Source organism: Somniosus microcephalus, chromosome 11, assembly GCF_052327205.1.
Source record: "Somniosus microcephalus isolate GS21.2 chromosome 11, FLI_Smic_1.0, whole genome shotgun sequence".
Classification (NCBI taxonomy): Eukaryota; Metazoa; Chordata; class Chondrichthyes; order Squaliformes; family Somniosidae; genus Somniosus; species Somniosus microcephalus.
The window spans coordinates 95105870-95120575 of NC_140997.1; the positions used below are offsets into that span (position 1 = coordinate 95105870).

General features: G+C 45.3%; 1 protein-coding gene across 3 annotated transcripts in view; it reads right to left on the reverse strand.

The window, feature by feature from the left end:
• The window catches only part of aimp2 (aminoacyl tRNA synthetase complex interacting multifunctional protein 2), a 33321-nt gene extending 18669 nt beyond the window's left edge, over positions 1-14652 (reverse strand). The window contains exon 1 of one of the 3 annotated variants that reach the window (XM_086001106.1): positions 14443-14652. In XM_086001106.1, coding sequence (XP_085857232.1) covers positions 14443-14550 — 108 coding nt within the window. In that variant the 5' untranslated portion in view covers positions 14551-14652. The remainder of the gene's footprint in view (positions 1-14442) is intronic. The other 2 variants (XM_086001104.1, XM_086001105.1) reach the window with 2 other exon arrangements.
• Positions 14653-14706: the final 54 nt, after the last annotated feature.

A 14706-nucleotide genomic window follows, 5' to 3' on the forward strand; every position in this document is an offset into this window, starting at 1 on the left:
AGATGGCTTGCATCCCAGGTTGCTAAGGGAACTGGGGGAGGAGATAGCGGAAGGGCTTGCCATAATTTTCCAATCTTCCCTAGATGCAGGGGAGGTGCCCGAGGATTGGAAAGTGGCAAATGTGACACCATTGTTCAAGAAAGGGTGTAAGGACAATCCTAGTAACTACAGGCCGGTCAGTTTAACATCAGTGGTGGGTAAAGTATTAGAAACAATAATCAAGGAAAAAATTAACAGGCACTTGGAGAGCTAATTGAGAGCCAATACAAATCTGTAAAAGGCAGATCACGTTTGACTAATTAAATTGAATTTTTTGATGAAGTAACCGGGAGGATTGATGAAGGGAATGCAATGGATGTTGTCTACATGGATTTTCAGAAGGCGTTTGACAAAGCACCACACAGAAGGCTGGTTAACAAAATTGAGGTTCATGGAATAGATGGGTCAGTGGCAGCTTGGATAAGGAATTGGCTTAAGGACAGAAAACAGCGAGTTGTGGTAAATGGCTGTTTTTCAGACTGGAGAATGGTAGACAGTGGTGTTCCCTGAGAGTCAGTGCTGGGGCCACTGCTTTTTTTTTTTTTTTTAGATAAATGACCTGGATATTGGAATACAGAGTAGAATTTCTAAATTTGCCGATGACACCAAACTTGGGGGTGTGGCAAACAGTGATGATGATACCAATCGACTACAACAGGGCATAGAAAGGCTAGCAGAATGGGCAGACAAGTGGCAGATGGAATTTAATAGAGAGAAGTGTGAGGTGATGTATTTTGGCAGAAGGAACAAGGAGAGGCAATATACACTTAATAGCATAGTTTTAAAGTGTGCAGAGACAGAGGGACCTGGGAGTGAATGTGCATAGTTCCCTGAAGGTGGCAGGACATATTGAGAGAGTGGTTAGAAAAGCATATGGGATTGTGGGCTTCATAAATAGAGGCATTGAGTACAAAAGTAGAGAAGTTATGCTGAACCTTTATAAAGCGCTAGTTAGGCCACAAATGGAGTATTGCGTCCAGTTCTGGTCACCACACTTTAGGAAGGATGTGAAGGCCCTAGAGAGGGTGCAGAGGAGATTTACCAGAATGGTTTTGGGGATGGGGGATCTTAGCTACAAGGACAGGTTGGAGAAGCTGGATTTGTTTTCATTAGAGCAAAGGAGGTTGAGGGGCGATTTGATAGAGGTGTACAAGATTATGACAGGTTTGGGTAGACTAGACAGGGAAAGGCTGTTCCCACTAGTTGATGGTACAAGGACTAGGACACAGAATTAAGGTTTTGGGCAAGAGATACAGGGAGGATATGAGGAAAAACTTTTTTTACACAGCGAGTGGTGAGGACCTGGAACTCGCTGCCGACGGAAGTGGTGGAAGCGGAGACACTCGATGTTTTCAAGGGGAGACTGGATAGGCACTTGAGGGAAATAAACTTGCAGGGCTACGGGGATAGAGCGGGGGAATGGGACTGACTGGATTGGTCTACAGAGAGCCGGCATGGACTCGTTGGCCTCCTTCTGTGCCGTATGACTGTGACTAAGTGCTTTGTGGCATCCTAAGGCCGTGAAAGGTGCTAAATAAATGCAAGTTCTTCTCTCTATTCATTTTATGAACAAGAACCAGGAAACTGAAAGTTAGTAGAATGCCTCTAAACAACATTTTAAATGTCTGTAAGGGATGCTGGCAGACTTAGCCACATGATGCAATAATAAACTTAATGATGATTATTATTTATAATGCAGTGGGCCTTGGCCCTTCACACCCAGATTTCTCAATAATAAATCATAGCATGTATTCCAAATTAGAGTCAGAAAAGAAAATTGTGCAGCACAGGAGGCCATTCGGCCCATCATGCCCATGCCGGCTCTTTGAAAGAGCTATCCAATTAATCCCATGCCTCTGCTCTTTGCCCATGGCCCTGCAAATTTTTCCTTTTCAAGTATATATCCAATTCCCTTTTTAAAGTTATTGAATCCGCTTTCATCATCCTTTCAGACAGTGCATTCCAGATCATCATAACTCAATGCGTAAAAAAGTGTCTCCACATCTCCCCACCGGTTCCTTTGCCAATTACCTTAAATCTGTGTCCTCTGGTTACCAGCCCGCCTACCAGTGAAAGGTTTCTCCTTATTTATTCTATCAAAACCCTTCATAATTTTGAACAACTCTTATTAAATCTCCCCATAACCTTCCCTTGTCCAAGGGGAACAATCCCAGCTTCTCTAGTCTCCCCACAAAAGTGAAGTCCCTCATCCCTACCACCATTCTGGTGAATCTTTTCTGCATCCTCTTCCAGGCCTCGACACCCTTCTTACAGTGTGGTGCCCAGAATTGTTCACTATACTCCAGCTGAGGCCTTAACAGTGATTTATAAAGGCTTATTTTGCATCACTTCCCTTGCTTTTGTACTCTGCCTCTATTTATAAAGCCCAGGACCCCATATGCTTTTTAAAAATATAAATACAGCTTTAATCGACATGTCCTGCCACCATCAAAATAAATAAAGGGCAGTAAAATATGAATTATATAAACAGAATCAGGCCATTCTGTCCAACTGGGCTATGCTGGTGTTTATGCTCCACACGAGACTCATCCCACTCCTGTTCATCTAACCCTATCAAAATATCCTTCTATGGCTTTCTCCCTCATGTGTTTCTCTCACTTCCCCTTAAATGCATCAATGCTATTCGCTACAACCGCTCCAAATGGTAGTGAGTTCCACACTCTCGTCACTCTCTGGTTAAAGAAGTTTCTCCTGAATTCCCTACTGGATTTATTAGTGACTATCTTATACTTATGGTCCTTGTGTTGGACTCCCCCACAAGTGGAAATATCTTCTCTACACCTACCTGATCAAATCCCTTCATAATTTTAAAGATCTCTATGAGGTCACCCCTCTAGCTTAACTTTTCTAGAGAAAAGAGCCCCAGCCTGTTCAGTCTTTCCTGATAGTATATAGCCTCTCCGCTCTGGTGTAATTCTTGTCAATCTTTTTTGCACTATATAGCCTCTCCGCTCTGGTGTAATTCTTGTCAATCTTTTTTGCACTATATAGGGCCAGAAATTCCAGAACGGGGCTTGCAGCGCATGCAAGCCCCGTATTTGCACTTACCCCACGCTCCTGCCGATCAGCTCCAGGGACGCCTGCACTTCCAGAAACTGAAACAAGAATCCCGGGCAGCGTATGACGTCACGCCGCCCAGGAGTGCAGCCAGCACGGACCCAGGAGCGTGCAGTGTAAGTGAGACACGCCCCTTGAGGTCTCAGTTTCACTGGACACGCCCCCAATGTTTCTGTCAAGCTGCTTTGCTTTTTTACATGCAAAGCAGCAGTTTAAATAGGTTTTTGGAAGTTTTTTCAAGATTTTGGTAACTTTTATAAATTTTTTAAAATGTTTACATTATTTTGAGTAATCTGAAGTAGTTTTAAAGAGAATTAAAGCAATTTAAAGACTTTTAAAAGCCCTAAAAGAATTTTTTAAATTCCATTTATTTATTTAGCAATGTCGTCGTCATACGTGTCTTCACACTGTTCCCTTTGGGGAACTGTATGAAGTGGTGGAAGGATTTATGGCCGTGATTAACGCTCATTCCGTGACCGTAACCATCTTTGAACCAGCCATTAGGGCGGTTAGTCCTATGGCGGGAGGGTTTTACGGGCTCCCACAAGCTATACAAGGAGGGGGGGCCACCCACACCCACGGACGCAAATATCCCACTGGATGTCAACCCAGAATTTAGAGCCGGAGCTCCGACTCCACTTGCCGGGACTGTCTGGAGCGGGGTTCGAAACCCTACCCTGATCTGGCCCAGCGGCAGGGATCCTACCGCTATGACAAAGGCCCAATCCGATTAGCAACGTGAAATGGCAGCATAGGGCTCCAGACACGGGGAGGGAAAAGGCGCAGGAAACGTATGGGTGTCACCTTTTGTGCGGAGTGGGCCTTTTGTGTAGCAGTAAGCATCCCCGCCGCTGGGCCAGAAGCAGTAGGGTTTTGAACCCCACTCCAGACAGTCCCGGCAAGTGGAGTCGGAGCTCCAACTTTAAATTCTGGGTGGACATCCAGCGGGATACTTGCGTCCGTGGGTGTTGGTGGCCCCCCCCCTCAGATGGGTTGTGGGAGCCCGTAAAACCCTCCCGCCATAAGACTAACCACCCTAATGGCTGGTTCAAAGATGGTTACGGTCACGGAATGAGCGTTAATCACGGCCATAAATCCTTCCACCACTTCATACAGTTCTCCAAAGGGAACAGTGTGAGGATACGTCCGATGATGACCTCTTGCGCAATGCACCTCCTTGGACCCTCAGTCGCAGGTGCGAGGGGGCAAGTGGTGCAAGTGTTAAATTTTTTATTTTATTGACATGTAAAATGTTGGCCCAATAATTCCCTTCCAAATGCGCTAGTACGGTCGGGGTACTTACGCATCTGGCCGGATGAAATGCCGGTTTTCAGCATGCACAGTGCATGTGGGGAAAACCGGCATTTCCTGTCCTCTGAACGAAGGGGTTCAGAGGCAGAACGCGTGCGACTGCACATGCAGCGCGTGCGCAGTATAATTCGCCGCTTTCATTAATGCTTTCAGTGAGGTCCAGTCATTACAACTTACACATGAAAAAAGCATGGGTACAGTTGCTACAGAGGAAGATATTTCTTATCGTGGAGCTTCTGAAAGTATGTATGTCTGTATATATTCCTTTGCGTGTTATGTATATATTCCTTTACTTATGTGTATGAATGTATTATTTAATTATGACTTTCAGAGAAAGTAACTTATTGGAAAATCATAATTAAAAACATACATTCATAGTAAAGGAATATAAAACATACATACATATACGTAAAGGAATATATGTGGACATACATACATAACTCATTCCGTTCACACAGCCACAATTGCTCCTTCTACCTACCGTTCTGAAAACCCTTTTTAAAAAAAAAAAAAAAAAATTTTTAACTTTAAAACTTACTTAAAATTTCTTAAAATAACTTCCCTCCCTTTCCCAAACAAAAATATTGCATTTCAAAAGCTCCACGATAAAATATATCTTCCTCCGCAGCCAATGAACCACTTTACACTTGCTTTTTTTCAGTGTAAGTTCTGAGGACTTACCCTCACGGATTTCATGAATGAAATCCACGAAGTTCACTGCGCAAGCGCTGCCTGTGCAGTCGCACGCACTCGAGGTCTGGAAATGCCGGCGTTCCCCGCATGCGCTGTTCCTGCTGAACGCCGGCATTTCCAACGGCCAGAAGCGTGAGTACCCCGAGCGCACTCACGCTTCTGGCCTGGAATTTCTGGCCCATAGCCTCTCCGCTCTGGTGTAATTCTTGTCAATCTTTTTTGCACTATATAGCCTCTCCGCTCTGGTGTAATTCTTGTCAATCTTTTTTGCACTATATAGCCTCTCCGCTCTGGTGTAATTCTTGTCAATCTTTTTTGCACTTTCTCCAGTGCCTCTACCTCCTCCTCCTCGTAATATGGAGGCCAGAACAGTGCACAGTACTGAAGGGTATAGTTAATACTGATGAAGACTTGCAGAATGGGCATGTAATTGGCAAATGAATTTCAATCTGGATACGTGTGAGTTGCTGCATTTTGGTAGGAAGAAAAGACCACCTACTCATTGGAAAAGAATCCAAAAGAAATTTAGGGATACAGATACACAAATCACTAAAATTAGTGACGCAGGTGAATAAGGCCATTAAAAAAACAGGGTTAATTTCTAGAGGAATAGAATTGAAAAGCAGAGAAGTTATGTTAAACTTGTATAGAATCTTGTTAGAATACATAGAATGTACAGCATTGGTCCAAGTGTGTGAGTACAGCGGCAGCGGGAAACACGAGCTGTGAGGCTATAAAAGGCCCAAGAGACTCAGGTAGGCCTCACAGCGGCAGCGGCGGGAAATGCAAGCGGCGAGGCTATAAAAGGCCCCAGAGACCAGGTAGGCCTCACAGTGGCAGGAAACGCGAGCGGCGAGGCTATAAAAGGCCCCAGAGACTCAGGTAGGCCTCACAGCGGCAGCGGCGAGAAACGCGAGCGGCAAGGCTATAAAATGCCCCAGAGACCAGGTAGGCCTCACAGCGACGGCAGCGGGAAACGCGAGCGGCAAGGCTATAAAATGCCCCAGAGACCAGGTAGGCCTCACAGCGACGGCAGCGGGAAACACGAGCGGCGAGGCTATAAAAGGCCCCAGAGACCAGGTAGGCCTCACAGCTGCAGCGGCGGGAAACGCGAGCGGCGAGGCTATAAAAGGCCCCAGAGACTCCGGTAGGCCTCACAGCGGCAGCGGCGGGAAACGCGAGCGGCGAGGCTATAAAAGTCCCCAGAGACTCAGGTAGGCCTCGCAGCGGCAGCGGCAGGAAACGCGAGCGGCGAGGCTATAAAAGTCCCCAGAGACTCAGGTAGGTTTACTAATCTCCAATCTCAGAGAGGGAGAGAAGTAAAATGTAACTGAAGTGTGACATCACCAGAAAGCAGGTAAGTGATTGGTTGGTGAGTATTTCTCTCTTTTTTAAACTTTAACTCTGTGGTTTATACTTTAAGGTCTCTGTGGTGTAGCGGGGACTGTTTGCAAACCAGGGCCCTTAAATGTATCATTTAACTGTAGTGAAATTGGTGGGATTGATTTGTTTAATTTAAATTAATTAAAGGGTAAGTCATGGCAGGACAGCCCGGTGCCGTGGTATGCTCCTCCTGCGTTATGTGGGAGCTCAGGGACACTTCCTGTGTCCCTGACAACTAAGCGTGCAGGAAGTGTGTCCAGCTGCAGCTACTGGCAGACCGCATTGCGGCGCTGGAGCTGCGATTGGATACATACTGGACCATTCGCGATGCTGAGGACGTCGTGAATAGCACGTTTAATCAGTTGGTCACACCGCAGATAAAAGGTGGCACAGGCAGAAAGGGAACAGGTGACCAACAGGCAGAGTAGTATGCGCAGGCAGGTAGCGCAGGGGTCCCTTGTGGCCATCCCCCTCTCAAACAGATATACCGCTTTGGATACTGATGGGGGGGGATGGCTTACCAGGGGAAGGCAGCAGCAGCCAACTTCCTGGCACCAGGGGTGGCTCTGCTGCACAGGACGGGAGGAAAAAGAGGGGGAGAGCTATATTAATAGGGGATTCTGGTGCAAGGGTCAAGGATGTCTCAGAGCAGCTGCAGAACATTTTGGAAGGGGAGGGTGAACAGCCAGTTGTCGTGGTGCATATAGGTACCAACGATATAGGTAAAAACCAGGAGGAGGTCCTAAAAGATGAATATAGGGAGTTAGGAGGTAAATTAAAAAATAGGACCTCAAAAAGGTAGTAATCTCAGGATTGCTACCAGTGCCACGTGCTAGTCAGTGTAGAAATAGAAGGATATTTCAGATGAATACGTGGCTAGAGGAATGGTGCAAGGGGGAGGGATTCAAATTCCTGGGACATTGGAACCGGTTCTGGGGGAGGTGGGACCAGTTCAAACTGGACGGTTTGCACCTGGGGCAGGGCCGGGACCGATGTCCTAGAGGGAGTGTTTCCTAGTGCTCTGGGGGAGGGTTTAAACTAAAATGGCAGGGGGTTAGGAACCTGAGCTGGGGGACAGAGGAAAGGGAAACAAGGATAAAAGAAAAAGATAGGAAAGAGAAAAACAAAAAAGTGACAGGCAGAGAAATAAAGGGTTTAAATCAAACATGGCCACATTAAATAATAATTCTAAAAGATCTAAGAGCGTTAAAAAAACAAGCCTGAAGGCTTTGTGTCTTAATGCGAGGAGCATTCGTAATAAGGTGGATGAATTAGCTGCGCAAATAGAGGTAAACGAATATGATATGATTGGGATTACGGAAACATGGCTCCAGGGTGGCCAAGGCTGGGAACTCAACATCCAGGGGTATTCAATATTCAGGAAAGATAGGCAAAAAAGGAAAAGGAGGTGGGGTAGCATTGCTTGTTAAAGAGGGGATTAACACTTGAAAGGAAAGATATTAGTTCTGATTATGTGGAATCTGTATGGGTAGAACTGAGAAATACCATGGGGCAGAAAACGTTAGTGGGAGTGGTATATAGACCTCCAAACAGTAATGCGGAGGTCGGGGATGGCATTAAATGGGAAATTAGAGAAGCGTGCAATAAGGGCACAGCAGTTATCATGGGTGACTTTAATCTACATATACATTGGGCTAACCAAATTAGTAACAATACTGTGGAGGAGGAATTCCGAGAGTGTATACGGAATGGTTTCCTGGACCAATATGTCGAGAAACCAACTAGAGATCAGGCCATCTTAGACTGGGTATTATGTTATGGGAAAGGATTAATTAGCAATCTTGTTGTGCGAGGCCCCTTGGGTCGGAGCGATCATAATATGATCGAATTCTTCAGTAAGATGTAGAGTGAAATAGTTGACTCAGAGACTAGGGTCCTGAATTTAAATAAAGGAGACTACGATGGTATGAGGTGCGAGTTGGGTAGGATTGATTGGGGAATGTCACTCAAAGGGTTGACGGTGGATGGGCAATGGCAAACATTCAAAGATCGCATGGATGAACTACAGAATTTGTTCATCCCAGTTTGGCATAAAAAAACAAAAAAGGTGACTCAACCATGTCTAACAAGGGAAATTAGGGATAGCATAAGATCCAAGGAGAGAACTTATAAATTGGCCAGAAAAAGCCAATTGGGAGCAGTTTAGGATCCAACAAAGGAGGACAAAGGGATTAATTAAGAGGGGGAAAATAGAGTATGAGAGTAAGCTTGCATTGAACATAAAAACTGACTGAAAGCTTTTATAGATATGTTAAGAGAAAAAGATTGGTGAAGTCAAGTGTGGGTCCCTTGCATTCAGAATCAGGGGAATTTATAATGGGGAACAAAGAAATGGCAGACCAATTAAATACATACTTTGGTTCTGTCTTCACAAAGGAGGACACAAATAACCTCCCAAAGATGTCGGGGAACATAGGGTCTAATGAAAGGGAGGAACTGATAGAAATCAGTATTAGTAGGGAAATGGTGTAAGGGAAATTGATGGGATTGAGGGCCGATAAATCCCCAGGGCCTGATAATCTAAACATAGAAGATAGGAGCAGGAGTAGTCCATTCGGCCCCTCGAGCCTGCTCCGCCATTCAATAAGATCATGACTGATCATCCAAATTCAGTACCCGGTCCCTGCTTTCTCCCCATACCCCTTGATCCCTTTAGCCTTAAGAAATATATCCAACTCCTTCTTGAATATATTTTAAATGAATTGGCCTCTACTGCCTTCTGTGGTAGAGAATTCCACAGGTTCACCACTCTCTGGGTGAAGAAATTCCTCCTCATTTCTGTCCTAAATGGCCTACCCCTTATCCTTAGACTGTGACCCCTGGTTCTGGACTCCCCGACCATCGGGAACATCCTTCCAGCATCTAGTCTGTCTAGTCCTGTTAGAATTTTATAAGTTTCGATGAGATCCCCTCTCATTCTTCTAAACTCCAGCGAGTACAAGCCCAATCGACCCAATCTCTCCTCATACGTCATTCCTGCCATCCCAGGTATCAGCCTGGTGAATCTTCGCTAAACTCCTTCCATGGCAAGAACATCCTTCCTCAGATAAGGCGACCAAAACTGCACACAATACTCAAGATGTGGTCTCACCAAGGCCCTGTACAACTGCAGCAAGACATCCTTGTTCCTGTACTCAAACCTTCTCACTTCGAAGGCCAACATACCATTTGTCTTCTTAACTGCCTGCTGCACCTACATGCTTACCTTCAGCGACTGGTGCACAAGGACACCCAGGTCTTGTTGCACTTCCCCTTATCTATTGCCATTCAGATAATAATCTGCCTTCCTGTTTTTGACACCAAAGTGGATAACCTCGCATTTATCCACGTTATATTGCATCTGCCATGCTTCTGCCCAATCAACCCAACCTGTCAAAATCATCCTGGAGTTTCTCGGCATCCTCCTCACAGCACACACGCCCACCCAGCTTTGTGTCGTCTGCACATTTGGAGATATTACATCTAGTTCCCTTGTCTAGATCATTAATATATATTGTGAATAGCTGGGGTACAAGGACCGATCCCTGCGGTACCCCACTAGTCACTGCCTGCCACTCGGAAAAAGACCCTTTTATTCCAACTCTTTGCTTTCTGTCTGCCAACCAGTTCTCTATCCAAGTCAGTACCTTGCCCCCAATCCCATGTGCCTTAACCTTACACGCTAATCTCTTATGCGGGACCTTATCGAAAGCCTTCTGAAAGTCCAAATACACCACATCCACTGGTTCTCCCTTATCTATTTTACCAGTTACATCCTCAAAAAATTCCAGTAGATTAGTCAAGCAGGATTTACCCTTTGTAAATCCATGTTGACTTTGTCCGATCCCGTCACTGTTTTCCAAGTGCTCTGCTATTACATCTTTTATAATGGACTCTAGCATTTTCCCCACTACCGATGTCAGGCTTACCGGTCTGTAATTCCCTGTTTTCTCTCTACCACCTTTTTTGAATAGTGGGGTAACATTAGCTACCCTCCAATCCATGGGTACTATTCCAGATTCCATCGAATGTTGGAAGATGATCAGCAATGCATCTACTATTTCTAGGGCCACTTCATTAAGTACCCCTAGGATGTAGATTATCAGGCCCTGGGGATTTATCGGCCTTCAATCCCATCAATTTCCTTAACACCATTTCCCTACAAATACTGATTTCTTTCAGTTCCTCCCTTTCATCAGACCCTATGATCCCCGACATCTCTGGGAGGTTATTTGTGTCCTCCTTTGTGAAGACAGAACCAAAATATATATTTAATTGATCAGCCATTTCTTTGTTCCCCATTATAAATTCCCCCGATTCTGGCTCAAGGGACCTACGCTTGACTTCACCAATCTTTTTCTCTTCACATATCTATAAAAGCTTTTACAGTCAATTTTTATATTCCCTGCAAGCTTACTCTCATATTCTATTTTCCCCTTCTTAATTAATCCCTTTGTCCTCCTTTGTTGAATCCTAAACTGCTCCCAATCCTCAGCTTTACTGCTTTTTCTGGCCAATTTATATGTCCTCTCCTTTGATCTTATGCTATCCCTAATTTCCCTTGTTAGCCACTGTTGAGTCACCTTTTTTGTTTTATTTTTATGCCAAACTGGGATGAACAAATTCTGTAGTTCATCCATGTGGTCTTTGAATGTTTGCCATTGCCTATCCACCGTCAACCCTTTGAGTGATATTCCCCAATCAATCCTACCCAACTCGCTCCTCAGACCATCGTAGTTTCCTTTATTTAAATTCAGGACCCTAGTCTCCGAGTCAACAATTTCATTATCCATCTTAATGAAGAATTCTATATCATACCCGGCTACCGACCATAGAACATATATATCAGAAACGCTGCCTACGGAGGGCACGGACCATCATCAAAGACCCTACCCACCCCAGCCACAGTCTGTTCGCCCTCCTACCATCTGGAAGACGCTACAGATGCATTCGCACCCGTATGACCAGATTTAGGAACAGCTTCTTTCCCAGGGCTGTCATCCTACTGAACTCCACAAATAAACACTAAAGCCTGCACATCTGCCGATGCACTTTATTATGGTCATATTTATGCTAATATATATGTACAAATGTATGTTGAAATGTCCTAATCCAAATTGTACACTCTCGGGAGCCGCAAGCCTACATTTCGTTGTACTGCACTTGTGCACTAACAATGACAATAAAAGTAGATTTGATTTGATATTATGATCGCTCCGACCCAAGGGACCTCGTACAACAAGATTGTTAATTAATCCTTTCTCGTTACATAATACCCAGTCTAAGATGGCCTGATCTCTGGTTGGTTCCTCGACATATTGGTCCAGGAAACCATCCCGTAAACACTCCAGGAATTCCTCCTTCACAATATTGTTACTAATTTGGTTAGCCCAATTTATATGTAGATTAAAGTCACCCATGATGACTGCTGTGCCCTTATTGCACGCTTCTCTAATTTCCCTTTTAATGCCATCCCTGACCTCCGCATTACTGTTTGGAGGTCTATATACCACTCCCACTAATGTTTTCTGCCCCATGGTATTTCTCAGTTCTACCCATACAGATTCCACATCATCAGAGCTAATATCCTTCCTTACAATTGTGTTAATCCCTTCTTTAACCAGCAATGCTACCCCACCTCCCTTTCCTTTTTGCCTATCTTTCCTGAATATTGAATACCCCTGGATGTTGAGTTCCCAGCCTTGGCCACCCTGGAACCATGTTTCCGTAATCCCAATCAAATCATAATCGTTTACCTCTATTTGCGCAGCTAATTCATCCACCTTATTACGAATGCTCCTCGCATTAAGACACAAAGCCTTCAGGCTTGTTTTTTTAACGCTCTTAGACCTATTATATTAATAGTATTATTTAATGTGGCCATGTTTGATTTAAACTGTTGATTTCTCTGACTGCCACTTTTGTTTTTCTCCTTCCAATCTTTTTCTTTTATCCTTGTGTCCCTTTCCTCTGTCCCTCTGCTCAGGTTCCCAACCCCCTGCCATTTTAGTTTAAGCCCTCCCCCAGAGCACTAGCAAACACTCCCCCTAGGGCATCGGTCCCGGCCCTGCCCAGGTGCAAACCGTCTGGTTTGAACTGGTCCCACCTCCCACAGAACCGGTTCCAATGTCACAGGAATTTGAATCCCTCCCCCTCACACCATTCCTCTAGCCACGTATTCATCTGAAATATCCTAGGGTACTTAAGGAAGTGGCCCTAGAAATAGTAGATGCATTGCTGGTCATCTTCCAAAATTCGATAGACTCTGGAACAGTACCCATGGATTGGCGGGTAGCTAATGTTATCCCACTGTTCAAAAAGGGTGGTAGAGAGATAACGGGGAATTACAGACCGGTAAGCCCGACATCGGTAATGTGGAAAATGCTAGAGTCCATTATAAAGGATGTAACAGCAGAGCACTTGGAAAAAAGTGACCGGATCGGACAAAGTCAACATTGATTTACAAAAGGTAAATCGTGCTTGACTAATCTACTGGAATTTTTTGAGGATGTAACTGCTAAAATAGATAAGGGAGAAGCAGTGGATGTGGTGTATTTGGATTTTCAAAAGGCTTTCGATAAGGTCCCGCATAAGAGATTAGCGTGTAAAATTAAGGCACATGGGATTGGGGGCAAGGTATTGACTTGGATAGAGAACTGGTTGGCAGACAGAAAGCAAAGAGTTGGAATAAATGGGTCTTTTGCCGAGTGGCAGGCAGTGACTAGTGGGGTGCCGCAGGGATCGGACCTTGGACCCCAGCTATTCACAATATATATTAATTAATGATCTGGACGAGGGAACTAGATGTAATATCTCCAAGTTTGCAGACGACACAAAGCTGGGTGGGCGTGTGTGCTGTGAGGAGGATGCCGAGAAACTCCAGTATGATTTGGACAGGTTGGGTGATTGGGCAGAACCAATATAACGTGGATAAATGCGAGGTTATCCACTTTGGTGTCAAAAACAGGAAGGCAGATTATTATCTGAATGGCAATAGATTGGGAGAAGGGGAAGTGCAACGAGACCTGGGTGTCCTTGTGCACCAGTCGCTGAAAGTAAGCATGCAGGTGCAGCAGGCGGTTAAGAAAGCAAATGGTATGTTGGCCTTCGTAGCGAGAGGGTTTGAGTACAGGAACAAGGATGTCTTGCTGCAGTTGTACAGGGCCTTGGTGAGACCAGATCTTGAGTATTGGGTGCAGTTTTGGTCACCTTATCTGAGGAAGGATGTTCTTGCCATGCAAGGAGTGCAGCGAAGATTCACCAGGCTGATACCTGGGATGGCAGGAATGACGCTATGCGGAGAGATTGGGTCGATTGGGCTTGTACTCGCTGGAGTTTAGAAGAATGAGAGGGGATCTCATCGAAACTTATAAAATTCTAACAGGATTAGACAGACTAGATGCTGGAAGGATGTTCCCGATGGTCAGGGAGTCTAGAACCAGGGGGCACAGTCTAAGGATAAGGGGTAAGCCATTTAGGACAGAGATGAGGAGGAATTTCTTCACCCAGAGAGTGGTGAACCTGTGGAATTCTCTGCCAAAGGTGGCAGTAGAGGCCAATTCATTAAATATATTCAAGAAGGAGTTAGATATATTTCTTAAGGCTAAAGGGATCAAGGGATATGGAGAGAAGGCAGGAACAGGGTACTGAATTTGGATGATCAGCCATGATCTTATTGAATGGCGGAGCAGGCTCGAGGGGCCGAATGACCTACTCCTGCTCCTCTCTTCTATGTTTCTATGTTACACCAACAGTTTTACCATACCACCTTCAAAATAACTAAATAAATGGCATTAAAACATGAAGAGGGAAATTAGCTCGTAAGATGAAATTGTAAACGGTAAATTAGAGGCACGTCAGCTGGGAATGTGCAGCCCGAGGTCCCTGGCGGCCTGTGGGAGTGCAGGCCTGTCCAACTCCCCAACCAACACCTCCTACCTGAGCGTCCGCAGCGGCTCGGTGAATATTCGGCAGCTTGTACATGCAGGTGGGCAGCTCTCGGGCTTGGTCGCCCAAATGATACGGTTTTACCTTGTACATCTGCATAACTGACGAGCCCGACCCTCAGATCTCGACACCTCACCAACCTCCCGGGTCAACGCACCATGGAAACCTTGCACCTCCCGCCAGCCCCCGCGGCCGGCCGGCTGGTTGGTCCGCCCCCATTCCTTTATCTGATTAGTCGCTCAATGTCTCCTTTAG